Source organism: Trachypithecus francoisi, unplaced genomic scaffold (genome assembly GCF_009764315.1).
Source record: "Trachypithecus francoisi isolate TF-2019V2 unplaced genomic scaffold, Tfra_2.0 Contig00586, whole genome shotgun sequence".
Taxonomy (NCBI): Eukaryota; Metazoa; Chordata; class Mammalia; order Primates; family Cercopithecidae; genus Trachypithecus; species Trachypithecus francoisi.
In genome coordinates, this window is record NW_022680749.1 from 6099869 (window position 1) to 6127165 (window position 27297).

Sequence of the window (27297 nt, forward strand, 5' to 3'; positions counted from 1 at the left end):
CTGCCTGAGGAGCCTAACAGCACTGGTGAAGCCAGAGCACAGAGTGAAGATGAGAAATCCCTGAGATGAGTTTGGAGAAGTAGCCATGGGACTGGATTGCACAGTGCCCTGTGGGCCAAGAGGGGTGTGTGAATGGTATCCTAAGAATGTTGGAGGGCCTCTGGAGGGCTTGAAGCAGAGGCTTGACATGATCTTCCTACAGTTTGGAAAGAACACTTGCTGCTGTTTGGAGACTGGATAGGGATGGAGGCAAGAATGGATGCTTTAGAAGGCTCTTGCCGATGTCCAGGCAGGAGTTGACAGTGGTTTAACCTGGGGCTGGAGGGGTGGGGTGGGATGGCAGCAGCTCCTTCCTATCTATGTTCATTCTGGTCTCCTTCCATGTATTGTCCTTCTCACCATTGTTTTCTAGGGGAAAAGCTGGCCTTCCTTTATAAGAGCTTCACGGTGAGCTGGTACTTTATTTATTTATTTATTTTGAAACAGAGTCTTGCTCTTTTGCCCAGGCTGGAGTGTAGTGGTGTAATCTCGGCTCACGGCCACCTCCGCCTTCTGGGTTCCAGCAATTCTTGTGCCCCAGCCTCTCGAGTAGCTGGAATTACAGGCACGCACCACTCTGCCAGGCTAATTTTTGTATTTTTAGTAGAGACAGGATTTTGCCGTGTTGTCCAGGCTGGTCTTGAACTCCTGGCCTCAAGTGATCCACTCACCTCGGCCTCCCAAGGTGCTGGGATTGCAGGCATGAGCCACCATGCCACACCAGGACGGGTACTTTAGTCTCTTCCAAAGCTCTTTAAGTAAATGGATCCATTTCATTATCTCAGTAACCCTGTGAGGGATACAGTGAGCTTAGGATATTGTCCTTCGGTGACAGATAAGCACAAGGGAGGTCCTTGAGGTTATAGAGAGTTCCTAGCAAAGCCAGCTTTCTGCACACCCAGCCCAGGCCTCTCTGCTACTCCATGGGACCTACCCTGTAGACCTTTTGGTTTTGTACTGTCACTGTGGATTATGACTTTTATTTAAAAAATTGTTGAAAAGGTAAAATCTGATTCAGGTAAATGCAAAAGAAGCACTTAAATTTTGTTTTCTTTTTTCTTTTTTTTTTTTTTTTGAGCCAGAGCCTCTTTCTGTCACCTGGGCTGGAGTACAATGGTGTGATCATAGCTCACTGCAGCCTTGACCTCCTGGGCTCCAGTGATCCTCCCATCTCAGCCTCCCAAGTAGCTAGGACTACAAGCCTGTGCCACTAAAAATTTTATTTAATTCATTAATTAATGAGGGAACCAGTAAGATGGTGTACCCTGTTCAAAGACTAAGAAGTAAGGATATTTATAGGCAATTTAATAAAAAAATTGTTAGGATAAGATTGCTGGGTTAGATATAAACTGGTTAATGCCCAACAAGCCACAAATCTTTGAGGTTATATGTTACAGCAGACAGAAATGATCAGTGTTTCTACTGGACGAAAATGTACCAGATAATAGATAACTTCACTAAGTCAGAGACCTTTAGTCACTGGCAAGCAATGAAATGAACTAAGTATATTCTCCTAGAAAATTCTTTGGAGGATTTGGAAAGGTGTGTCACTCACCACTTTTGCCTTATTTCCAAGTTTTAGCTAATTTTTATGACACTGTTTCTCAGAGCAGTGATTCCCTTGGTATAACGCCTTTAAGATAATGTTTATGGAAAACCTGGAGACTGAGGTCAAAGACTAATAAGAAATGGATACGTTAAAATACAACCCAAACTCCCCCAGAATGAGTTGGGACTCAGTCATTTATCAGACATCTATTGAGTCCTGTTCATGGGTTAGCAGAGCCCTGTGCTAGGCTGTGGGAGCACAAAGCTTAATACAAAACAGTTCCTGCCCTATGGACCTCATAGTCTAGACAGGGAGACAGACACGTAAATGGACACATTCCAATTCATCGTGATAAAAGCCAAGCAGAGATGTGGGGATTGTGTGGGCGCTGGAAAAGAGAGCACTGCCCTCACCCTGAGCGAGCCAGGGGCACTTCACAGAGAATATTTGGTTTGAGGGATGGGCAAAGGGTTGCCAAGTTGAGAAGAGGTGTCCCAGGGAGGGCCATTTACACGGGATGTCAGTGACCACCCTGAGAAATAGCATGGATGTGAGTAAAGAGATTTACCGTTTTGGTATGGCAGATTTTAAAATTTCTCCTAAATTCTCACAGCTAGTCTTAGAACACTAAGATTCGGGGGGGTGAGGAGGGAATGGGAGTGGAAGAAGGAAGGAGAAGTTGGAGTCTCTTGGGCAAGCTTGCAAAATTTTCTTCAAATATTAGGTCAAATTCTCTATAAAAACCCTATTTAAAACTTTTTGAAAGACTTTGAAGTCCCAAAGAAGCAGGAAGTTAATTAGAGTGGCTTTGATATCTTAGGGTATGTTTTAACAGCTGCTTAAGACAGTTTAAACAATAAGAACTTATGTGGTTTGAGATGCGTCTGTGATAGTCAGCCCTGGCCAGAGTGAAATATCATTGCATCTGAGAGCTAACAGCAGTTGGCTTTAATTTTAGAAAGAGTTCAAGCCAAAAAGTTCTCTAAAACCCAAGAGAGGAACTTCTGAAGAGGAAGATTGCTCTTGAAGAATGTGTTTGGGGGTCAAAGATGAATTGAGTAGGGAACAAATGATCTTAACTTTGTCCTGGCAGGAGCACGGAACATGCCCATTTCTTTCTTTCTTTTTTTTTTTGAGGTGGAGTCTCGCTCTGTCGCCCAGGCTGGAGTGCAGTGGCCGGACCTCAGCTCACTGCAAGCTCCGCCTCCCGGGTTCCCGCCATTCTCCTGCCTCAGCCTCCCGAGTAGCTGGGACTACAGGCGCCCGCCACCTCGCCCCGCTAGTTTTTTGTATCTTTAGTAGAGACGGGGTTTCACCATGTTAGCCAGGATGGTCTCAATCTCCTGACCTCGTGATCCGCCCGTCTCGGCCTCCCAAACTGCTGGGATTACAGGCTTGAGCCACCGCGCCCGGCCGGAACATGCCCATTTCTGAGCAATTCTCTTAAATTGTATTTAACCAGGGATATTTGTTGGCCGCCGCCATTTGCAAAGGGGTCCAAATGAGGTGAGGTGAATTAACATCTGTAAGGAACGCTTGAATAACATAAAGGGTGTCCAACCAATTTACATTTCCTGGGAATTGTCATTGTGTTTGAAGTAATTTGTTTCCCTCCTCAATACCCTCAGCCTTCTTCAACATTTAAGACTTTTTCGACATACTGTTTCTTAGCCTCTTCCCTTGGTTGGATCTCCTCTATACTGGAGAAGAACATGTTGAGAAATTCTGTGATGAACAGTAAAGATCTGCCTGGGGAGCGGGATTTCAAGAGACAATGGGAAGGCTTGCTCTGGTGGCGCTGTGTTGCTGCTGCTGCTAGGATGCTGACGATGGCCATGACAATGGTGGTGGTGGTTAGTAGTGATGATAATGATGATAATAATGTTAGCTAACATTTGAGGTTATTGTTTATATGATAGGCACTGTGCTGAGCATTTTATACTCATTCTCATGTGGTAGGTATATTACCCCCATTTTACAGGTGCGGAAACTGAGGTTCAGAGAGTGCCAGTGACTTGTCCATGCATCCTTCCGTCCATCATATATTTGGCTTCCATGGAGTTTCCTACTTCTCCACAATTTGTACAATAGTATATTGCAGCCTCTACCCTCATACGCAAAAATTGACTGAAAACATAAAAGTAGTTTGTAATGATACCACATGTTCTCACTTATACATAGGAGCTGAACATTGGGTACTCATGAACATAAAGATGGCAGCAATAGGCACTGGGGACTACTAGAGGAAGGAGGACAAGGATTGAAAACTGTTGGACACTATGCTCACTAACTGGGTGACAGGATCATCCGTACCCCAAACCTCAACATCATGCAATGTACCCATGTAACAAATCTGAATGAATCTAAAGTAAAAGTTGAAATTATGTTTTTATAGAAGTGGATGTAGACAGGTACTTTTGGTAATGGGCCAACGACTGGCTGATGGATGACTATATTATTCCATTCAAGACAAATCTATTTTCCAAAAATACTTCCTTGGGAATGTTATGCCAATCTTCCAAGGATTTCCCATTTTCCACACAATAAACATGAAATTCTTCTGTCTGGACTATGCGTCCTGGCCACTCTGGTGGGACGTGAGTGTGGGGCCTAACTGAGTCCTTGCTGGCTGCTGCAGTTGGGGAGTGTCTTGTGAAGGCTACTGTTTGTTTCTTTTTCTTTTTTTTTTTTTTGGAGACGGAGTCTCGCTCTGTCGCCCAGGCTGGAGTGCAGTGGCCGGATCTCAGCTCACTGCAAGCTCCGCCTCCCGGGTTTACGCCATTCTCTCGCCTCAGCCTCCCGAGTAGCTGGGACTACAGGCGCCCGCCATCTCGCCCGGCTAATTTTTTGTATTTTTTTAGTAGAGACGGGGTTTCACCGTGTTAGCCAGGATGGTCTCGATCTCCTGACCTCGTGATCCGCCCGTCTCGGCCTCCCAAAGTGCTGGGATTACAGGCTTGAGCCACCGCGCCCGGCCTGTTTGTTTCTTTAAAAAGTGCCATCAGCACTTCTTTTCTGAAGAAAAGCTTGGGTTTGTTAATAAAATGGGAAGAAAACTACACAAGACCACATTTTGGCAGCACACACACTCATGCTGAATGGGCTGAGAAAAGGTTGGCATGGGTCCTTCTACAAAGGTAATTGACTGTTTTCAAAGGTCTATCTTTGGTAGTAACTGCGTGAAGGTCTTTAAAGTAGTTAGCTTTGTGAGTAGGGTGCATTTGTAAATGGAGAAATTCATAAAATGTCCATGCATAGACAATTCTCTCCCACAATTAGTGAAGTTTTCTTGGTAAACTGTTGACCTCAAACTACCTTTTTTTTTTTTCGCAATTCCTTCCTTCTTCCCCTCTCCTCTCCTCTCCTCTCGTCTCCTCTCCTCTCCTCTCGTCTCCTCTCCTCTCCTCTCCTCTCGTCTCCTCTCCTCTCCTCTCGTCTCCTCTCCTCTCCTCTCTTTTCTTTCTCTTTCCCTTTCCCTTTCTCTTCCCCTTTCCTTTTCCTTTTCCTTTTTCTGTTCTTTTCTCTTTTTTTTCCCCTCCTCTATAGACTGTTACAAAGCGAGTGAATGGGCTACTCAAGTTCATTGAGGGAAAGGGTATAAAAGATGCATAAGTAAAGTTTATATAGAAAAATAAAGGGAGTCATCCTTTCTTAAAGGAGTAACACTTCCCATATAAAAGAGAGGGCTATGACAAGGTGTTCTCCAGCTCAATGTCTGCCATAAACCAAGGGCAGGAGGTATAAAAATAAGGGAGGTTCTTATTTTGGCAGCTTCTCTTTTGTCCTGTACTTACTGGAGTTTTGCATATTTCTCAGGAAGCCTTCTGTGTTCATTGTGTGGGGGATGTTCTTTGAGGTCCCTGTCTCCTCTGATTTTACATAGTGTGGTAAGTTCTGGTTCTTTCTTTGTCTAATTTACTGGGAGAGGCTTTTCTCCTGAGCTTTGATGCACAAATTTGAGTGGAAAAGTTTGTCTAAAGTCTACATGTTATCTCTGGAAAACAGAGCTTGGTTCCTCTTTCCTTTTGGCTTTACATTTGGTTTTATCTTGCTTTTATTGGTCCTTGAACTTCTAATAACCTATAGATAGATGATATTGATAGTATGACATCACTTCATCAAAAGCAGCCTTCCATGCACTGCAGTAAGCCCTCTGGAATTCATAACCGATCCTATGTTTCTTGCTTGAGAGATTACATCAGCAATGACATGTTAGCAATCAGCTAGAGGGATAACTTGGGTAGGGACTACTGCTGTTGCTTGGGAAAGCTAAAAGGAATGGTCTCTTGCGCGTGCAAATTGATACATTTCATTATTACCATCTTATTTAAGAATTCTGGTGTTTCCAGATTTTCAACAGGTATTAATCTTTGAGGGTGTGAGAAATCAAAACTCCTGGGAATTCTTAGGAATTCCTCAAATCCTAAGTTATTCTTAAAATATTTCAACATTCTTTGTATTCATTTCTTATGATGGACATCTAAGAAAAATGTATTTAATAAGTTAGAAACATTAATTTTAGTAGTACATGTTGAGTATCCCTTATTTGAAATGCTTGGGACCAGAAGTGTTTCGAATTTTGATTTTTTCAGATTTTGGAATATTTGCATTATACTCACTGGCTGAGCATCTCAAATCCAAAAATCTGAAAGCCAAAATGCTCCAGTGAGCATTTTCTTTGAGTGTCACATAGATGCTTAAGTAGTTTCAGATTTTGGAGCATTTCAGAATTTGGATTTTTGGATTTGAGATGCTCATCGTGTAGTTACAAAGAACTTTAGCCTATAGTAAATATTCAAATGCTTGAAAATGCCAGCAAACATTATTCGGTAGCACTTGAAATTGAAATCACCAGTTTAAGGGCTTATTTTGTTGGCAAAAATTTTTATTTTTTGGAACACCACTCATAGGATTTTTATAAGGTATATATGCATATAAATTTATTAATATCATACTTTTTCCCCAAAATCACTCACCATTGTCAACAAACACAATCACAAACACACCCTTACAACATGGCCACAGCTGCAGGCAAGGTTGGTTAGGTAAGGGTGACTTTCCTCCCATGTGTGCTATACCAGTTCCTGGAAATGTCAACCTTAGCCTTCAGCTACAGGCTTTCATCTTGCTCCAATGTTAGTGGATTCCTTCAAATACATGTCTTTGTGTTGACTGTGAAGCTTTAATTCTTGTAGTAGAATTATAATACCTTTTCCTGTTTTCCTGATTTCTTAATTGGCTTTTCTTGGGAGTTTTGATTCTGAAAAAGATACACACTGGGGAAGAATTCTCTCATGGAAACATTAAAGTATTTAAGTTAGCTTCTATATTCCATCCATTTCAATATTACATATCCGGTTTTGGATAGGATCACTCTTTCCAGGAGTAACTCAGGACACCACTGTTCAAAATGAGAGGATCATTAAAGAAAGTTTCCACCAGCTGATCATGGACATCTACCACTGCCGTTATTCGATAGTGTTTGCGAGGTCTTCCTCCAGCAAAGAGCTACTTTAAAAATGTAAAAGCGGGCCGGGCGCGGTGGCTCAAGCCTGTAATCCCAGCACTTTGGGAGGCCGAGACGGGTGGATCACGAGGTCAGGAGATCGAGACCATCATGGCTAATACGGTGAAACCCCGTCTCTACTAAAAATACAAAAAACTAGCCGGGCGAGGTGGCAGGCGCCTGTAGTCCCAGCTACTCGGGAGGCTGAGGCAGGAGAATGGCGTAAACCCGGGAGGCGGAGCTTGCAGTGAGCTGAGATCCGGCCACTGCACTCCAGCCTGGGCGACAGAGCGAGACTCCGTCTCAACAACAACAACAAAAATGTAAAAGCGGCCGGGCACAATGGCTCACTCCTGTAATCCCAGCACTTTGGGAAGCCAAAGCGGGTGGATCACGAGGTCAGGAGTTTGAGACCAGCTTGACCAACATGGTGAAAACCTGTCTCTACTAAAAATACACAAATTAGCCAGGCGTGCTGGCGTGCACTTATAATCCCAGCTACTCAGGAGGCTGAGGCAGGAGAATCGCTTGGCAGGAGAGGTGGAGGTTGCAGTGAGCCGAGACTGAGCCATTGCACTCCAGCCTGGGCGACAGAGCAAGACTCAGTCTCGAAGAAAAAAAAAAAAAAGAAGTGAAAGCTGGATCACAGCAAGCAGGGAAAATTCATACCTTGAATGGTTTACAAGAAAGTATTAATCTGGGAGCCCTCTGGGCCTTTGATGAAAATGGCTGCATTGGGCCATGTTGGTTACCTCATTTTATTATGGAGAACAGAATAACTGTCAACAGTAAGAGTATCAGATTACCTGAATTAAATTCCTGACACTAGTTGTGAGACACTGAGCAAGTGGCTTAACTTCTCTAGACCTCAGTTTTCTTGTCTGTATGGCCTCCGTAGAGTAGGTGTGGGGATTAAATGAGATCATGTGCCAAGGTACGTGATAACTATGCACTAAGAAGAAGCTGCTGTTTTATTCTAGAAAATGACACATGAGATTACCGAGAGTGCATCTGACCAGCACTTTTTTTCATTATTCAGAGCTCTAAATGTTACTGGTGGTACTCACAGCTACATGGCATGCAGAGCCTGGCCATCTGACCTGGCACCATACATTTCTAAAAGGGTGTTGCCATGCTCAGGCTGAAGCCCTCAAACCAAATACGAACAATGGTGCCAGGAAAGGACTGTATGTTTGGTGACTTCTCATCTTGACACATCACAGGACTACTAGAGGCAGCTTTGGATTTAAGCGTTGTCCGGAACGCATAGACGGAACAGACTGAATAGATGAATGGCGAGACAGCCTTGAGACCAGCTGCAGGGCAGTGTGGCCTTGCCTATGCCGGCAGCCTTTGAGGTGTTCTACTCTTGTTCCTCTCCATATTTTCAGCTGTAAGTGCAGGTTTTGTAAAAGAAAGAGTTGAGAAGAGTTTGTCTTCAGAATCTATCTCAAAGAGATGGAGGACATTTCAGTTACAGTCACATAACCTGAAGTCAGAGTCCCTTGGCTGGTTTGGTTCTCCGGCAGCCAGTGAAGAGTTTGCATTGGTTTACTGTGGAAAGGTTTAAATTAAGAGTACAAGTCCAAACTTTATTATACGTAGGTTTAAAACTACTTTCTTCTCCTACTGGCTGTGTGATTTCAGATGAGTTAGTTATTATCTCTCAGGTTCTGTTTCCTTGGTTTAAAAAATGGGATTAATATTGTACCAATCTCACAAAGGTATCTGGAGGGTTCAATAGAATAATCTATGTAAAAAGCTCTCAATAGATTAAGAGTTTCAGTTTTAGAAGGTATAGAGTTATGAAGATGGGTGGTGGTGATGGTTATATAACATTGTGAATAAAGTTAACACCATTGAACTGTTCACTTAAAAATGGCTAAAATGGTAAATTTTATGTTATATGTATTTTACCACAATAAAAAACTTGGAAGGAAAAAAGCTTTCAATAGAGATCCTAGAACACAGAGAACACTCAAAAAATATGAACTATTTTTATTATTACAGTTGAGTCAAGGAGGTGTACCGATACTCCTCAGCATGCTTTAATGTGGCATCCTTTGGAACATAGAAAGTGATTTTCTCATAAAAATCTGGTAAAGAAGGGAATGAGGCAAGTTTAGTCATCCTTGGGGACTGAATTGTCTATCATCTATGCCTGTATTTGCACAACGTGGTGTTCTTGGATGTGAACAGCATGGGGGTGGGTGGGTGAAAAGAAGGGAGGGATTGTTATGGGAGAGGGAGAGACCCCCTGTGTTAGGTGATTAGATATGGAAGAGGTAGGTCACAAGACTCCTCTCAACACCACTAGAGGTTGACAACTGGGAAATCTTTAGCCTTTTCCTGTCAGTTGTTTAACTTATTCCAACCCATTTAACTTATTTGAATTCTGGCCTTGTTAAATCACAAGATTATTTTTAGAGGCTCTTGAGTAGTCTTTATGAATAAGGCTTTTAAATAGCACCCCAGTCCACCACTCGTCATGCCCTGATGGCAGGAACAGTCTTTGCAAAGATCAGGTTTATCTAGTCTTTGCAAGGACCGGTGATAAGACTTTAGAAGATGCAAATATGACGTTTCACTAGGACCAAGCAGAAAATTATTCTTCAGTGTTGCTCTGAGCAAAGACTGGCAAATATGGATATTTTGGAAACACCTCTGATTTTCTGATCCATCCTTATATTTCTGATTCCTTAGTTATTAAAATGAAATAAAAAAGTATGAAACCAGAGGCTTCCAGGGCCTCTTTCTCAGGCTACATCACGCATACTGCTACTCCCACCCCACTTATAAAGCATGCACCATCAGCAGTCTCTGACTATACACAGCCCTCAGAATGTCTTCTCAGACCATGTCCCTATTCCCCAAATGGAGGGATGGATTCCCAGCACCTATGTATACTGTGTGACTTCCCCCTTCCTGGAATGATTTCTGATTTGGTGCTTATATGATAACAGTCAACATCATAGTAATAAAGTAGCTGTCTTCAGTGCCTTCTATGTGTCAGGCACTTATATCACTAGATATAATATAATGATATATCACTAGATTTAATATAATGAAATAATATATCACTAGATATATTGGATTATTTCATTTAATCCTCAAAACTGGTTAAGTATCTCCAGCTTACAGATGAGGATATTGAGTTTTGGAGATCAATAATTTGCAATGAATGGAATTGGAATTTAAACCTAGATCTGTTTGACTCAGGCCTTAGTCTTTAACTGCCAAACAGTGGGTAAGTGGACCTGGGCATAGCAGCAATCCCTCATTTTGGAGGATCGGAGCTACATATCAATGTGCATGGCTTAGCCGCGCCTTGCCATTTGACACGGAGTACATGTCTCTCTCGGCTTTCTTCCTAACAGATGCTACCTCCATACTTTTGCCCCCAGGTGTGTACTACTGGCAGCTCTTGCCTTGAGCTGATGATATACACTTGTTGGCTGTCATTTCAGTCTTCTGGTAATTAGCTAAGAACTTGACCCTGGAGTCAGATTCAAACTGCAGCCCTTCTACTTGCTAGATCTGTGGCCCTGAAAAAGTTGTTTAATCTCTCAGTTTTCACATCTGTAAAATGGAAATAGTAGCAGCATGTAATTTGTGGGACTACTGTGAAGACATGAGGTAAAGGCTCAGAATAGCAAATGATTTATGGTAGTTGCTTAATCCAATTATTCAAACTTGGGAGAGTTCACTGAATGCCAACTATAGCTAAAAGCATGCTAAGAATTTACGTACTGTCCACTACAATCTTCAATTCCTTGACTTTGGTGTGATTCTTTTTCAATTTTTATTTTTTGAGACAGGGTCTCACTCTGTTGCCCAGGCTGGAGTGCAGTGGTGTGATCAAGGCTCACTGCAACCCTGACCTCTCAGACTCAAGAGATCCTCTCACCTCAGCCTCCCAAGCAGCTGGGATTACAGGTGCATGCCACCACACTTGGCTAATTTTTGAAGTTTTTTCTAGAGATGGGGTCTCCCTATATTGCCCAGGCTGGTCCCAAACTCCTGGGCTCAAGGGATCCTCTTACCTTGGCCTCCCAAAGTGCTGGGATTAAAGGCATGAGCCACCATGCCTGGCCTGATTTGATTCTTTAACAAATACTTATTGACTGCTTATTACATGCTGCATACTGTACATATAGACTTCATGGATACAGAGAAGAATAAAACCCCAATTGTCCCTGCTCTCAGGAAATGTGCTGTGCCGTGGGGTAGACAGTCCTATTAAGAGATACATTTAACTCAATGTGCTGAGAGTTCAGGGCTCATTAGGAGCCTGGAGGAGGGTACATGGATTAACCTGGCTATTCGAGGAAGGAAGAGCAAAGAGTTAGCTACACGTGGAAAGGTGGGAAAGGATTTCTATGCAAAGGGAACATATACTAAATACACCAAGGTGGGAAGCGACCATGTGGTGAGAGGACCTATGAATGGTTTCCTGAAGTTGGAATATGCATTTTACCGTAGGAAATGAGGCTGGAGACAAATGTGGGCATGTGGAGCTTGGGCTTTATTCTGCAGGACATTGAGGGGCCACTAAAAGGATTTTAGTGGGGAAATTACAGTATAGAGTGAGGGTGCAAGATGGTTGGAGGTCAAGATTGGAGCAGGGAGAGCAGGCAAGAGGCTTTTGACAGAAAGAATGGCACAAACCGGAGCAGCCAAGGTAGGAATGAGTGAAAAGAATGAGTGGAGAAATATTTAGGAGGCGAGACTACAGGACCCATAATTGATTGGATTTATGGGAGTGGGGAGGAAAGGAGTCTTTGATGATTACCTTTTGCTGTTGTAAATCCTGAGTTAATGCACCCCTTCCCTGGGAGTTTTCATTTTAGAGAATGCTTTTTCTTCTATCTTTTCAGAAGGATCAGTTAGACAATTAGTTGCATAGGCTCCTAATGTTCAGTAGAGAAGCTACCTGAGGAGTTGGAGTCAGTTCTAAGCAGTCAACTTAAAAGGCAGCGGAGATATTATCGCATTTAGTGTCTCTGTGTCTCAGTTTTCTAATCAGTAAAATCAGTGCTTGCTCCATTGGATCCATGTGAGGACTAAATGAGACAAAGCTTTTATAACAGTTTCTCCTGTAGAGCAAACTCTCAAAATAGGTGAGTTACAGTTACTATTATGGTTTTTACTGTCATTCATTTTATAGCACAGCCTCATGAATCCGATTACCTGGGTTCAAACCCAAGCTCTGGGTGAAATGGAAAAAAGTTATCTAATGTCATTAAGCCTCAGTTTCTTATCTGTTAAATGGGGAAATAATAGTGATAAAAAAAGGGCCTCTTGCAGAGGCTTGTGTGTAGATGGGATGAAGCAATGCACACCAAACATGAAGCTCAGATCCTGGCTCACCGTAAGAAGTCAGGAAATGTAAGCTACAGCTCTACTCCTTGTTGTGTGATAGGCACTTTTGTGTGTGACGTACAATTTCATTTTCCCTGCATCCAATAGAGTAGGTTATATGATCCCCATTTTACAGATGAGGAGATTGAAGCAAGGGGAGGTTAAGCAACTGGTTCAAGGTCCACAGCCATAGATGAGCTGGTGTAAGTTGTTCCATTTAGAATGACTTGATACTTTTAGAATCGTTAGGAAAGTTCCTGTAGGCCCATAGGAAAAGGAGTTTATAGTTCCACCTAGTTCATGACTACATTAATTTCTATCAGAAGGGAATTAGAATGATCATCAAAAGTTAGGGTTGGAAGTAACTTTATTGAATATTTGGAAAAATGAATTGCAACCTTATGTCTCCTGGTGTGTAGTTTAAAACAAAACAAATTAAAGCAACAACAACAACAACAAAAATCCAATATACTACCAAACTTATGCCAAAATCCAACATGGAAAACAGGTAATGTGGATCTATGCTGGCGGGAGGACAGGCAGGACAGTTCGAGCCCTTTCCCTTACCTGTTCTGAAAGGGCATCACAAAGCCCCAAGGAACACTTTAAAAATCACAGATCAGAAAAATCCATGTTTGACTGATGAGGAAACTGAGGGTAGAGGAATAAAGTGACTTTCCAATGTTGCACACCAGGGACTCATTGGAGTCAGGGTTAGCAATTCATCTTTTTTGGTTGCCCCAGCTGTGCAGTCACTGGTGTTGCCACCCCCTTCCATGCGCTATGCTGAGTCCTGATGAAGGATGCTCCCTTTTGGACAAAAGCCTGTATTAACGTTCATAGTACTAATACTTAATTTCTTTTATTTTTTTTGTGCTTTTTAAATTTTCTATGATAAATATGTATTGCTTCTATAATCAGAAGAGATAACTTTTAATTTTTAATTAATTAATTTTTTTTTAAGAGATAGAGTCTTGCTCTGTCCTCCAGGTTGGAGTGTAGTGATGTAATCAGAGCTCACAGTGTCCTCCAACTCCTGGGCTCAAGCAGTCCTCCCACCTTAGTCTACTGAGTAGCTAGGACTACAGGTGTGCACCACCATGCCTAGCTAATATTTTATTTTATTATATGTTTTAGGGATGGGGTCTCCCTATGTTGCCCAGGCTGATCTCTTACTCCTGGCCTCAAATGTTCATCCAGCCTCAGCCTCCCAAAGTGATTTCTCTGAGTGCTTGTTGTGATGACTTTGGTTTGGGTCTGGAGGCTGCTCCGAAGAGTTATGATGTTGTTCTGTGATGGCGTGTTTGCTCTTTATTTGTTTATTTTTGATACTGCCCAAAGTAAGGTCCAGCATTAGAGACCTCCCCTCATCTGACCCTAATCTACCCCTCTAATATCATCTCTTAAGACTCTAGTCAAAAATGGCTAATTGACTGTCAACCACACCAAGCCAACTGGTGCCAATTCCTGCCTTTCAGCTTTTCCCATGTAGTTCCATCTGTCTAAGAAAGCCTTTCCCCACAATCTCTGCTGCTGAAGTACTGATATTGCCTTTCAGAGGCCCATTTCACACCCATTTCACTCATTCACTGATTTATTAATCCATCAACAAATATTTACTAAGGGCCTCCATCTGCTAGGCACTAACTGTTCTATTCCCTTGGATAAGAATGGTGAGTAGAATAGTCATGATCTCTTCAATTACGCAGGTAAATCTTCAGTGAGAGCCTGATAGTAAGCAAGTAAACATATGAGTTCACACATCCATCTATCCATCCAATTGCAAAATGTGGTAAGTGTGATGAAAGAGGATAACAAGTGGCCCTATTTCAGGATGGGTGGTCAGAGAAGGCCTCTCAGGAGAAGTGCCCTTTGAGTTGACACTTGAAGGATATAAGGGGAGGACTGTGGGAATGATGAGGGAAGAGTTTTTTAGGCAGAGGAGGTCCTCAGCTAGAAGAGTTGGAAAAACTGAAGGAAGCTCAGTGAGGCTGAAGCAGAGTGGATGACTTATGACAACCCAACATGCTAAATGTTTCACTGATACATTTTGTATATTATTTGTCTCCCTCTGCTAGAGTGCAAACTTCAGGAAGGAAGGTATTTTTGTCTGATTTATTTACTACTTTATCCTCAGTATCTAAAACAGTGCTTTGAATGTAGTAGGCACTCAGTAAATATGTTTGAGTGAATGAGTGCATGAATGAATGAATAAGAGTGTGATGAAAGAAAACTAGAGAAGTAGGCAGGGATGACATCATACAGGGCCTATGGGTTATGATAAATGCTTGAATTTTGTTTTCATGAAGTGGTAAGTAACAGGAATTTTAACAGAAGAATTACATGATCTAAGATAGCATTTAAATATCAGTCTCCACCTGACTTTCAGATGGAAAAGGGTTGGAGGTTGGCAGTTGAAGAAGCAAGTTAAAAGTCTATTGCAGTAACTTGGCAGGAGGCATCATGGTACTGTTGGCAGTGTGGATGGAGAGGAAGAGATGAATTCGTGATAGTTTTTGGAGGACAATAGCAGGATTTGCTGATGGATTTTGTGGTTGACATTGCAGATTGATTTCCTAATGTCCATTCTCCCCTTCTTCCTTATTAATATAATGTTATAGAATATAAATGATGTGACATTTATAATGTAAGTGTTGTTTGGGGGTAAGAGTGTGCCTAACTGAAAAGAAAATTCTGTATTTTCCAGCTTCCCTTGCAACTAAGGGTAATCATGTGATATAGTTCTGACCAATGAGATGTAAGAGGGAATTGCTACATAGGGGATTCTGGAAAAGCTCTTTAAAAGGAAGGGGATTTAACTGCCAAACAAATTTTTTCCCTTTGCTCTTCCTCTTCTTCTTGCTTGAACTGCAGATGCCGTTTGGAGTAGCTACTTTGAGGACAAGAGACAAAAAGCCTGAGGAGAAAGTCACCATGAAGGAAACAGAAAGATTAAAGAGTGAGCATGATCTTTGATCCAGAGCCCCCATCTCACCCTGGACTGCCTTCTTTTGGAATTCCCTTGTGGAAAAAAAAAAACAAAAAACTCTTATTTGGTTAAATCATTGCAAGTTAAATTTAGTTTATATATCACCACACTTATTTCCAACTGATTCAGATTGGATGTGGGAGCAGCAAGATAGGATAATTCTATTTTTTCCCCCTTTCTTCAAACAACTGTTCAAATGGAAGACTGGGTGAGGAACAGATTTTAAATGGAGGTTGTGTGTGTCAGTATGTATATGTTTGTGTCTCTGTGTGTGTGTGTGTGTGTGTGTGTATGTGTGTGTGAGGGAGCGAGAGAGAGAGAGAGAGAGAGAGAGAAGATGAAACCCAAGACTTCCATTTTGGATAGTTTAAGCTTGAGATGTCTGTTAGACATCCACATTGTAATGTTAACCAAACAGTTGGTTTTGTGACCTTGTCTTTCAAAGAAGAGTCTTGAATAAAGATAGAAATCTGGCAGTTGTCTGCATAGAGATGGTATTTAAAGTCATATAAATGGCTGAGATTTCCCAGAGCAGGAGAGTGTATAGATGGAAGAGCAAAAGCTCCATGGCTAAACCCTGAACATGTCAGCATTTAGAGGTGAGGAGAGGAAGAGTCGCTATAAAAGAAGGAGGAATAGACTGTGGGGATTACCAGGAGGGCAAAGTGATGTCAAGACAGTGGGTTTCCTGGACCCACCTCGTTTTTGTGTGGCACACTCACGTTGTGCAGCACCCATTGGACACTTTTTATATCCTGCGCTGGATATTACTTCTCTTCTTGTGTGTAGGCTGCTTTCCCTCTTGTTGAGATTTCAGGTCTCCAGGGACTGGGGTCATGTCTGTCCTTTGTAGTTCCCTAAACCAGGCACAGCACTTCTCCTTGAGGTGATGCTCACTAATGCTTGGCAGTGGTAATCTGTGCCTGCTGGAGGCAGGGAGAAAAAAGAGGGTGTTTAGAAACAGAAAGCTAGTTTGGAAAATGAAAAAATTGGAAAGTATGCTCAATCCTAGGTTGAAAGTCTCCTTGGGTAGTAGAATGAGATACATTATCTGACTAGAGAGAAAGGTTTTTAAGAATTTTGAGAGCATAAGTTGGCTATAGGTAATAGGGCCTAGGAAAAATCAGAAAGATGAAAGAAGAGATGGTGCAGAATCCAAAAATTTCATTGTGTCAGGGTTCAGGTGCAGAGAGTAGCTTTCACCAGAAACACTAAGGGCTTATATTAGAGGTTGAGCAGGAAAGGACGGCATGTTCCCAGGGCTCGGATGAGCTCATGATGGCTGCTGGGGTGAAATAAAGAGGAAGGAACAATAAAACCAAGAATACATGCTGACCCACAGTTATGGCATAGGCTTATTCTCGAGATTTCCTGCAGTGGTCTTTGGCACAAAGTGCTGATGTCCTATTACGGAGGCCTAGGTTGTGGAAGGGAAGTGAAGCCCTGGGCTAGAAGGCCAAACTCCAAATCATTCATTTATTCACACATTCATTCATATTTGGTATGCAATTACTATAAGCAAGTCCTGAGGATACGGTGGTGTAAAAGGCAAAACATATACCTGATTTCATGGAACTCATATTCTAGGGGTGGTTTGTGTATATATGAGAACAATAAGTAGAAAAAAATAATGAACAGGGTAATTTCATGTAGCGATAAGAGCTATGAAGAAAATCAGACATGACGATTTTCAGCTAGAGCTACCCAAAACATGATCTTTGAGTCAACAACATCATATGAGCAATGAGTTTGTTAAAAATGCAGAATCTCAGAAGAATGGCCCAGACCTGCTGATTCAGAATCAGCATTGTAACAGGATCCCCTTGTCATTTCTTTGTATGCTAATGTTTGAGAAGCACAGGGCTAGACAGTGGGAAATGAAAGGTTTCTCTGCCTAAGCGACATCTGAGCTGAGACTTGAGTGAAGAAAAGTTGTCCATGTAAAGATCTGGGAGCAGAAGTCTCCAGGCAGAGGGAACGGAAAGTGCAGGGGGCTAGTGAGAACAAGCTTGGCTTGTTCGCAAAACAGAAAGACCTGTGTCTTCATCATGGAGCACCTCTTCTCCTCTCTCCTTACCTGGTTAGTCCTCACCCAGCTGTCAGACCTCAGCCTAGACCTCACTTCCTCTGGGAACCTTCCCCAACCCTCAAACACCCTTCCTGCCCAGCCCCACCCACCCAATTCTAGTCCTGCATGAGAGTGGTCTGGCTGTTTTCCTCCCCAGCATGCCTGTGATCTTAGTACTGAATAGGTGGTATGTAATTTTGTTTAATGACAATTCAAAGGAAAGTGAGAAATCTAGAAAGATGGAAGAGGCAGGCTATAAAAGCAGTTCATACCACAGCTTTGTTTAGGGGCAATGTCAGTAACTCTTGAAACCTTGTAGCCATATCCTGGACAGAAGCACCACAGCCTGCTCTCTGTGGAGTCTTCGTACACTCCCTTTCTTTTGACCCTCATTGCTCTGAGATCTGTGGTCAGACTCTTTGTAAATATTTCCTTTCAAGCAAGGATTCAGGGTCCAGCAGAGCATATGGGCTGCTAGAAAGGACATGCCATTGAATAAGCTACAATGCAATATGCTGGATGCAATCAGGTAGTGGAGAACAAGTAACTGTTGGAGCTCAGAGAAGGGCTGGGCACCAAATTCTGGAGGGATTTAGGAAGTTCCATTTGAAAATGCTGGCTCTTAAGAGAGGAAGAAGGATTTTTTAAATTTAAGGGGGTGGTGGCAAGGTGGCAGTAACTGGTGGTGAAGGTGACGGAGGGCAGTAATGGTGGTGGTGGTGATACTGGCTTTGAATGATGTGGGTGGCAATGATGGGAGATGGTGGTGGTGGTGGTGGTGATGACAGTGATGGTGGAGGTGGGTGGGAGTGGTGAAAAAAGGGATGGCATCAGTGGTCAGATGGCTGTGGTGATGGTAGCAATCATGGTAATCATGGTGATGGTGAAGTGTATTCTAGATGGAGGTCGAAACATGCCCATGAACATAAAGTCATGAAAGATCTCTTTAAGTCTAGAAACTGGGAAATGTTCACATGGTAGGGTGGCCACAGATGGACAGTTAGGTTGGAACCAGATGTCAAGGCCTCGTGGGCCAAGATGAATTCATTTTCATTAAAGTTAAAGTAGGTAATGAGCTTGAAGAGAACTGGCTGCACTGTGAGGGAGGAGGTGATGTTTCCTGTTACAATTACCTTTCTCGTTTTATTTACTTTTAAGACGGAGTCTCGCTCTGTTGCCCAGGCTGGAGTGCAATGGCGAGATCTCAGCTCACTGTAACCTCTGCCTCCCGGGTTCAAGCTATTCTCCTACCTCAGCCTCCTGAGTAGCTGGGACTACAGGTGTGTGCCACCACGTCAAACTAATTTTTGTATTTTCAGTAGAGACGGGGTTTCACCATGTTGGCCAGGCTGATCTCGAACTCCTGGCCTCAGGTGAGCTGCCCATCTTGACCTCCCAAAGTACTGGGATTACAGGTGTGAGCCACCGTGCCTGGCCCCTTTCTCGTTTTATCATTGTCCAGTGGGACACCAACAGGGAAAGGGAAAAGGAATATATGGAATATGCGAAAATCTACTTCTCCTTAAATCCAGCATCCTAGAAACTGGAAGAATTTCCCCTTTGGGACAAAGTAATATTGAAATTATTCAAGAAAGATATTCAGTTATCTCCACTGTATGTTTTCATCTACTCAATTATTCATTAATTTCTTTACTCATTCAAAATGTTTTTATTGAATACTTGCAAAGTTCATTGCACAGGGTATGATGGTCAAAAAAACAAATAAATGACATCTTCAGCCCTCAAGTAGATTACAATCTAGTAGATACACAACGGGTAGGACTGGGCAGAGCACACAGCACTGAGAGAGTCCTGTGTGCTGAACCTGACTTTGCAGACCAGGGCAGCTCATTAACTTCTTCATTCATCACTTTCTTCCTGAGTCTTTATTGTGTTCGTGCTACAGTGTTAAAGAAAAAGAACATAAGCAAAATAGTTCTTGCCCTAAGAAGCAAGACGTTTACAGTCTAAGGAGGAAATGTCTCCAGACCTCTTTACTCCTCGTCTATATTATTTATGTATTTGTGTATAGGGGGAGGTTGACCAGAAGATTTTTAAGGTCCTTTACATATTTCATATTTTATGACAAAAGGATTCAAGATTTGTAGACAGCACCTTCATTTTATATATAAACCCAAGTTAAAGTCCATATTTTATGCTAACTTTGCTAGATGCTCTAAAATTACAGACCTCCCCTCCCCATCCCCCACCTCCTCACACAGAGTAAGTTATTTTGAATCCTTGTAAAAAGCTTATGGTGGATTCATATGGGGTTGGTAGTCAGTTTTCAAACCTAGGTGCAGGGCGCGTGGCCATCCGAGGGAATTTCAGGACCCTGAAGGACATGGCTTGGGACGTAGTCACGTAATGAAAGAGCTGGTTGTTCTGTGTTCATGCTGGGGAATGTGGTTTGAGTGGCTGTGGGAACTTCGACTTTGCGACTTTCTGTGTAACTGAAATCGCAGCCCCCAAGTGTGTCGCAGTGACTTCTCTGACACAGCACATGTAACGCGGCTCTCCCCTGATGTCTGTTTTTCTTGCTCTCAGGAGAAGAAATGGCCTAAACAATCCTCATGGGCCAGCAGTTGAAAAAATATTTGTTTTGGTTTTTTTGAGAGCTTTCCCCGGTGAAACGTGGACATTTTGAGGGGAAGGGAGATCCCCATTGTGTACGTTTGATTCATTTATCCTTAGCAAATCAATTGTTTCAAGTAGAGCCTTTATGTCCAAGAAGGCTATAGAAAGCTTTACTGCCCTTTTCCTTTCAAACAGGAAGTTGCATTTGGCCAAAAGTAAACAAATGTGAACCCGGGAAGGTTTGTTTAGTTTCTAATGCTGACTTCAGGACCTGAGAATGGAGTCTGTGCTTGGCAAAAATGCCTTCTCTGGGATCTGTCTGGGCCAAAATATTCTCTGCTTATGACCTGGCCTTTGTGCTCTGGTAAACATCCTCCTCTTACCAGCCCCCAGAAATTCACTGCCAAAGTCCACAGGCAGTTTTGCTTGCTTATCAGAAATATTCTAAAGGTGATGGCAAGTTGGAAACATACTTTCAGCAGGACTTAGCTTTCTGGAGAATGGCCACTGTGAAAATGGCCTGTGGCTTGGAAATCTCATGGGGTATGAATGTAATTTGACATTCTTTGTGCACAGGCATGGGCTAGCCCCTCTGGGTGAAGTAGCTTCCAGGAAAGTGACTGCTACTACTCAGCTAACAATGTAGTGCTCAGCTAACAATGTAGTACTCAGCTAACAATGCAGCACTTTGTAGGACTGAGCTCACAAAAGTCTCAAACAATCCTAGGAGGAAGGCGCTATTATTATCTCCAGTATACAAATGAGAGAACTAAGGCTTAAGAAGTCTATGAAACTTGGCTCAAGCTCACACAACTAGTCAAGTATCAGAGCCCTCAGCTCTCTCTGCCTTCTGATTTAGAGATTTTAATTAGTGCAAGTTCAATATCTAAACTCTAGGAAGTTGCTAAGTATTTGGGGTAGAACCACATGATTCAGGTGATGATCAATGTATGACAATTTATTATGACAGGCCAAAGAATTGAGCAAGTAGCATTTAAAGTTTTTAATGAATGGGCTTAATGTCTTGTTCCAGGAAGGATTGAAGGCAGCTGATATAAACTGGGCACTATGTGAGTAGGTAGAGATGGTGAGCTCTAGAGGAATTTGGGATGATTCTCAGAGGAGGGACTCCAGTTGGACCTTGAAGGATGAGTGGGAATTAGGTAAGTAAAGAACATTTCAGATTTGGGGAATCAGAATCAACTCTTTTTTAGGAGGCTTGCGTTCAAAGCTACTTCATGAAAATGTTCTAAGTACACGTGGTGACCTTCCTTGGGCTGTGCTGCTGCACTTGCTGAGCTCTTATATTCTTGAGAGAATTTTTATCAACCTAAACATGCAAAGAAACATGTGGCCTGTGAAGTAATCCTTCACCAAGAGCACGTGGCAAAGCTAGTCAATATTGGGCCAGAAATTCTCCCCACCCCACCCCGCCCTGCCCTGTCATTAACCAATTCTCCCCACATCCTAGTGTCACTAGTCTTTTCATGGTTCTGAAAACATGTTATTGCTTAAGTGCATTTCTCTACCATACTTTACAGACAGTATCACTAGTCCTCACAACTGCTCTAATATGGTAAATGACATTAGGCCCATTTCACAGGGGAGGAAACTGAGACTGAGAGGGGTTAAGAACTTTGCCCAAGTCATACAACTTCTTGATGGTGGAACCAACTAATTGATGGAAGAAACAGATCTGATGCCAAAGCCCATGTTCTCTTCACTCTACCATATAGTCTCCTTAGAACCGAATGAAGACTCCCCAGGTAGTTTTTAGCTAGTATTCTGGATTTGTATAAAAATCCTTATAAGATGTTAACAACTTTAAGTCCTGTGGTGGTATGGGGGACCTGAACACCTGGGTGCATTTTCTTTTATTCACTCTAACAGGGACACAGATCTCTGGCTTCTTTCATAGAAACCCCACTTTTTGAAGTGTCTCTGTTTTGTTCATTCAGGAGAACAGATCAGCATCTCTCATGCAAGGCCTGGCTCTGTGCCCATCTCACTTTTGCAATGAATTTAGCAACATCTGCTTTGCCCATTAAAGTGATTTTTCTCTTCCTGGCCCTGAGCCTGTATGCTTGCTGCAATTGATTACTAGCAATTTCCTTCCCAAACCAGAGGGTTCAGTGAACTCTAAATTGAATTGTTGCTCACTGGTCTCCTTTGGACCAATTGCATATGGCTTACGTGCAAAATGGTCAAGTCACTCAGTTCCCGAATCTATAGGGTGATGATTCTGGTTAAACATAGGAGAGGACCTGATGAGTGACATTTCCCATTTTTGCACACAGTGGCCTAGGACTGTGGTCACTTCTGTGTTTCTCAATTTCAGGTAGGGGGAGGGGATGAAGCCACCTTGCTTACAGCAAGGCTGTTGAAGTACACACCCTCTTTCCTTTCAGTCATATCGCAGCACCAATGGCCTCAGATGTAGCTGCCTGGAAGCCTTGTTTTGGAGACATCTGAGAAACATATATCTAGCTCCAGAAGTGGCTTAGAAAGACCTCAGGAAGATGCATATCAGTGTACCCTTTTGTAGGTGACAGTGGATCCCTTTAAGTGGTTCAGGTAGCTTTTTAAGATAAAGCAACACCCAAAATGATGCTGAGCCTATATACCTATCCTGCCGCTCCATGGTGATTGGCAGTTATTTAGTTATCCTTTGAGATGCAGTCGAGTGTTACCTCTCAGGAAGCCTGCCCATGTCTCATTCAACCCTGTATTCCCAGTATCTAGCACAGTGAGTACAGGTAGTACACCCTCAGTGAAAGGATGAATGAGTGAAGGATGCTGCTCTTCTCGTGAGAAGATTTTAAACTGGTACTTTGCTCTGAGCTGTCCTTGAAGTGTCTCTCCTTCCCCACGGCCATGATAACTCTACACAAGGAGAGTGAGGAGTTGTTGGTTATTTAAAGAAGTGAAAGTCAGGAGTCTCTTCCACCACACAGTCCTAAAAAAGGAAAAAAAAAAAAAACAAAACCCCAGAACAAAGGAACTTATTACTGACCAAATTGCTTTCATATATCAGGGAGGTTAATTTAAAGCTAGGCATCTATAAAAAAGAAAAAACTAGCATAGATGACTAACATCAAGTAATAGTGACAGTTACTTGAAATCATTTGAGTCATTGCACATTCTGTTTCTTTGAGCAGACATTCCCCATTTCCACCACAATTGCTGACTGCAAACCTACCTGTATCAGCATCCACTTCTGAAATGATTATTGCAGATGAGACTGCAAATATCCTATTCTTGCAGAACTCTTTCACAAACATCTTTAGCATTGAGCATGGGGCCTTTTGCCTTTATTTCTGGAACAGATCTCATTTATAGTATTACTATAGTGGAAAAAGATGAGTATTCCGAAAAGCACGGCTCAGCTTGAAACTATGTGATCCATACCTCTTAACCAAAGGGATTCTGAACTGCAACTCCAAAGTGTTTAGAGAGTCCTAGGCTTTTTAGCTTCTAGAAAGACCTTAGGTCTTTATTTCTTCATTTAATCCCTGCACATTGGCAGGTGGCCCTATAGACTTACAGAGGAAATGGGCTAGTGAACTTCAAGGGAAACTTAGCTGGGCTTCATATGACGATATGTAGTTAGGGAAAAGACATTCAGCATTTTTTTCTAGCTTTGAGAACCTAACAGGAAAAAGGCTGGGGAAATGTTCCAACTGTCTGCCCTTGGACTTTACCATCAGTTTATCAGATGCAATTAAACTGGACATCTTTCATTTCTCCAGTCTCTGGCAGTAGAGAGGAAAGACCTCAGTCTCCCATGTAATGAAAGGAGATGATTTGTGCTTAGTCATGCTGTTTCAGTTCTGCTGCCTCTCACCCTGGTAGTTGGGATTAAAATATGTTCTTCCCTTTTCCAGAGTTTCTTGCTCAAACTGAACAGGACTTTTCCAAGAGAAATGGATCACTCTAAGATTCAACTCACCAGGCCCAGGCTCAGTCCGAAATTCTAGGTTAAACAAATCATTAAGGATAGGGATGTGTTACAATCTACCCAGAGCTAACTAAACCTCCTCCACCATCAGCTCGCCACCACTGCCACCAAAATGGCAGTTCACATGAAATTAATGCTGATCGTGTGCCAGACACTGCATCATCACACAGCTCCATGAGGTAGGTTTTATAATCACTTTATACAAATGGAGAAAATGAAACTCTCAAAATTTAATTTTTTTTTTTAGGCAACAAGTGTTTGTTGAGAGTGTAGGGCATGGTGCAAAGTTCTGGGGACAGCGTAGTCTCCTCAGGCTCTCAGTGAAAGCACATTGAAACCTGTGTGCTGTGACAGGCTACAGAGGAAGTCTCTGAGCCCTTCATGTGTAGTGGGTTTAATTCTTCTTTTTTCTTGATTTTCACACGCCCCTGCACTTCCTGCTCTTTCCTGGGCCTGGAAGCGGAAGTACTGAAATACTGAGACAAACTGTTCTTATGGTTTTTATAGGCTGGTCAAAACCAGGAAGGACAAGACATCAGAAGGCTGGTTCTCTCTGTGTTCTCTCGGTCCAGGGGACAAGAGCTGGGTCTTGGGTCCCTTGACCATGTTTCTATTCTTCCTTTGAATTGGTTGGGCTTAGCAAAGTCAGTCAAGAATTTAATCTTAGCTGCAGCTTCATTGTTCAATGACAGGCTGATTATTGTTTTTTCTACTTCATTTTTCATCGATAACTGAAAGGATATGTCTTCAGTGGAAGGAGATGCTCATATTGATTTCGTGACTTTAGATTGGTATATGCACTAATTTATTTATCCAACAAATATTTATCAAGCATCTACTTGCATGTCCTTCATGAAAAGCCCTCATAGAGCCTACATTCCAATGGAGGAAAGAAAGTAAACAAAAAAATTAAATATGCAGCTGTGAGAAGATGAAATTACTATGGAGGAAATTGAAGTGAAGGGAGGATGGGGAATGTTTGGTTGGCGGGTATTGCAATTTTAATAGGGTTGTTAGGGAAGGCCTTAGGAAGAAGGTAATAGCTGAATGAAGATTGAAAGGAGTTGAGGGAGCAAGCTATGTGGATATGGGGGAAGAGGGCTCTAAGCAAAGAAAACAGCAAGTGCAAATGTCCTGAGGCTGGAAGTTGCCTGGTGTGCCTCAGGAACAGCAAGGTGGCCAGTACGGCTGGAGCACCATCAGCAAGAGGGAGAGAGGAAGGACCTATAGTCAGAGGAAATGGGGTCAGATTGTGTCATGAGAACGCTGAGAAGAGAGGAAGTCCATGAGGTTGTTCTGTGAGTGAGACAGGGAACCTCTGGAAGGTTTTAGCAAAGAAAGGTTGTGATCTGATAAAGTAATGTTGAATTAGTTATTTTTGCAGAAGCACTGATGCCTCCTGCTGACACTGGCTTGTGCATGAGAAGCAAGAAATAATGAATTTCAGATTTCATTGAGTCTTCTGACCCTCTGTGGGTACTACTCCCATTTAAGTGGAGGCCAGGAAGGCTTGGAGAGTTTTAGTGACTTCCTCATGCCATTAGTCATACAACTAGTAAGTGGATGAGGTAGGTAAGGTAGGCAACACAGTTTAAGAATGCCTTATGGCTGTGCTCCTTCTAGAGGCTCAAGGAGAGAGCCTGTGTTTTTGCCTTGTATTGTGTTCAGAGGCTGCCCACATTGCTTGCCTGAGGTCCTCTTCTTTCATCTCTAAAGCTAGCAATATCACATCTCTATGACCCTTCTTCCTTTGTCAAGTCTCTTTCTCTGACCTTAGCTGGAAAACATTCTCCACTTCTAAGGATTCCTATGATTAAGCTGGGCCCACCCAGATAATCCAGAGTAATTTTCCCTTCTCAGAGCTTGTAACTTTAATCACACCTGCAAAGTTGCTTTACAATGTCAGGCAACATATTCACAGGTTCTGGAGATTAGGGCATGGGCATTTTTGAAGGACTGCTATTTTGCCTAGAGCACCATAATTATTAAGCACTTTCCATGTTTTATTACATTTAAATAGGATGACAGCTACAACAGGCAGGCAAGAATGTTATTCCATTCTTTTCCCCAAGGTTAAATGGTTAGTGAATGCCAAGGAAATTTGGAAAAGTCTGGGATAATTAAGGGCAAGTTAGCTTATTAACAACAGGACTCAATGTCTTAGATTAACATTGTGAGTCTACAGAAAGTGTGGGTGTGGGAGGGGGTAGGAAATGGAGAGGGTAGATATAGAATACAGCACTTGATCTTGTGTCCTTTGGCATCTTTAAATAGAAATTTGAGAGCTTAGTGGTGTGTGAACACACTTTAAAAATGCTACCCTAGACTATAAGCCATCCACAGGGCAGGAATTATCATTTGTTCCTCTTTATACCTTTGGGTTCTGGCAGAGTGCCTGACTTATTATTGATGCCGAATAAATATTTTATTACTGAACTGAACTTCCTTCATTCCTCATACCCTATATTTCGAGCTTTGAAGCACTTTCAACATCTTTGTTCTGTTTCTAACCAATTATATATTTTATTGTGCATCATTCATGTGCCTTGGGTGGTGGGGATATCCAGACTTGTAAGATAATTCCCTACATTTTTGTAATACTTGTCACTTTCAAAGTTTATTTACTTGTATAACCTTAAAATTAACTCTACAAGACAGGTATGATTTGCTCGTTTTATGGATAAGAAAATGGGGTAAGAGAAGTTTTCAGCTCGTCTGATATTATCCAGCTGCTTCTGCGGTGGTATCTTAGCTGCACACTAGAAATTCTCATTTCATACTTGCTAGTTTAGAATCTGAGTTTCCTGTGGCTGCTACAACACATTACCACAAACTCAATGGTTTAAAACAACAGAAATTTCTTCTCTCACAGTTCTGGAGGCCAGAAGCCTGATACCAATTTCACAGAGTCAAAATCAAAGTGTTGGCAGGATACTCTACAGTCCCTCTGGAGACTTTAGGTGAGAATCTTCTTTGCTTTTTCCTCGTGGTTGCTGGCATTCCTTTGCTTGTGGCTGTGCCATTTGAAGGCCAATATCTTCAAGTCTCTTGATGCTGTGTCTACACATTGCCTTCTCTTATGGGTGTCTCCTCCACTCTGTGTCAAATATCCATGTAAAAAGGTTGCCTGTTATGGCATTTACAGCCCACCTGAATAATTTAGAACAATCTTCCCAACTCAAGATCCTTATCTTAAGCACACCTGCAACAACCCTTTATCCAAGTAAGATAACACTCACACATTCTAGGG

At 42.3% G+C, this 27297-nt stretch overlaps 1 protein-coding gene across 1 annotated transcript; it reads right to left on the bottom strand.

Moving 5' to 3' along the window:
- Nucleotides 1–5378: 5378 nt before the first annotated feature.
- MED6 (mediator complex subunit 6) lies at nucleotides 5379–5949 on the bottom strand (the record flags this gene model as incomplete). Its single annotated transcript, XM_033215637.1, is given in 5 exon segments — nucleotides 5379–5407; nucleotides 5410–5480; nucleotides 5482–5719; nucleotides 5722–5838; nucleotides 5841–5949. Coding segments are annotated over 5 exon segments (564 nt in total), but the record flags the coding sequence as incomplete, so codon positions are not given.
- Nucleotides 5950–27297: the final 21348 nt, after the last annotated feature.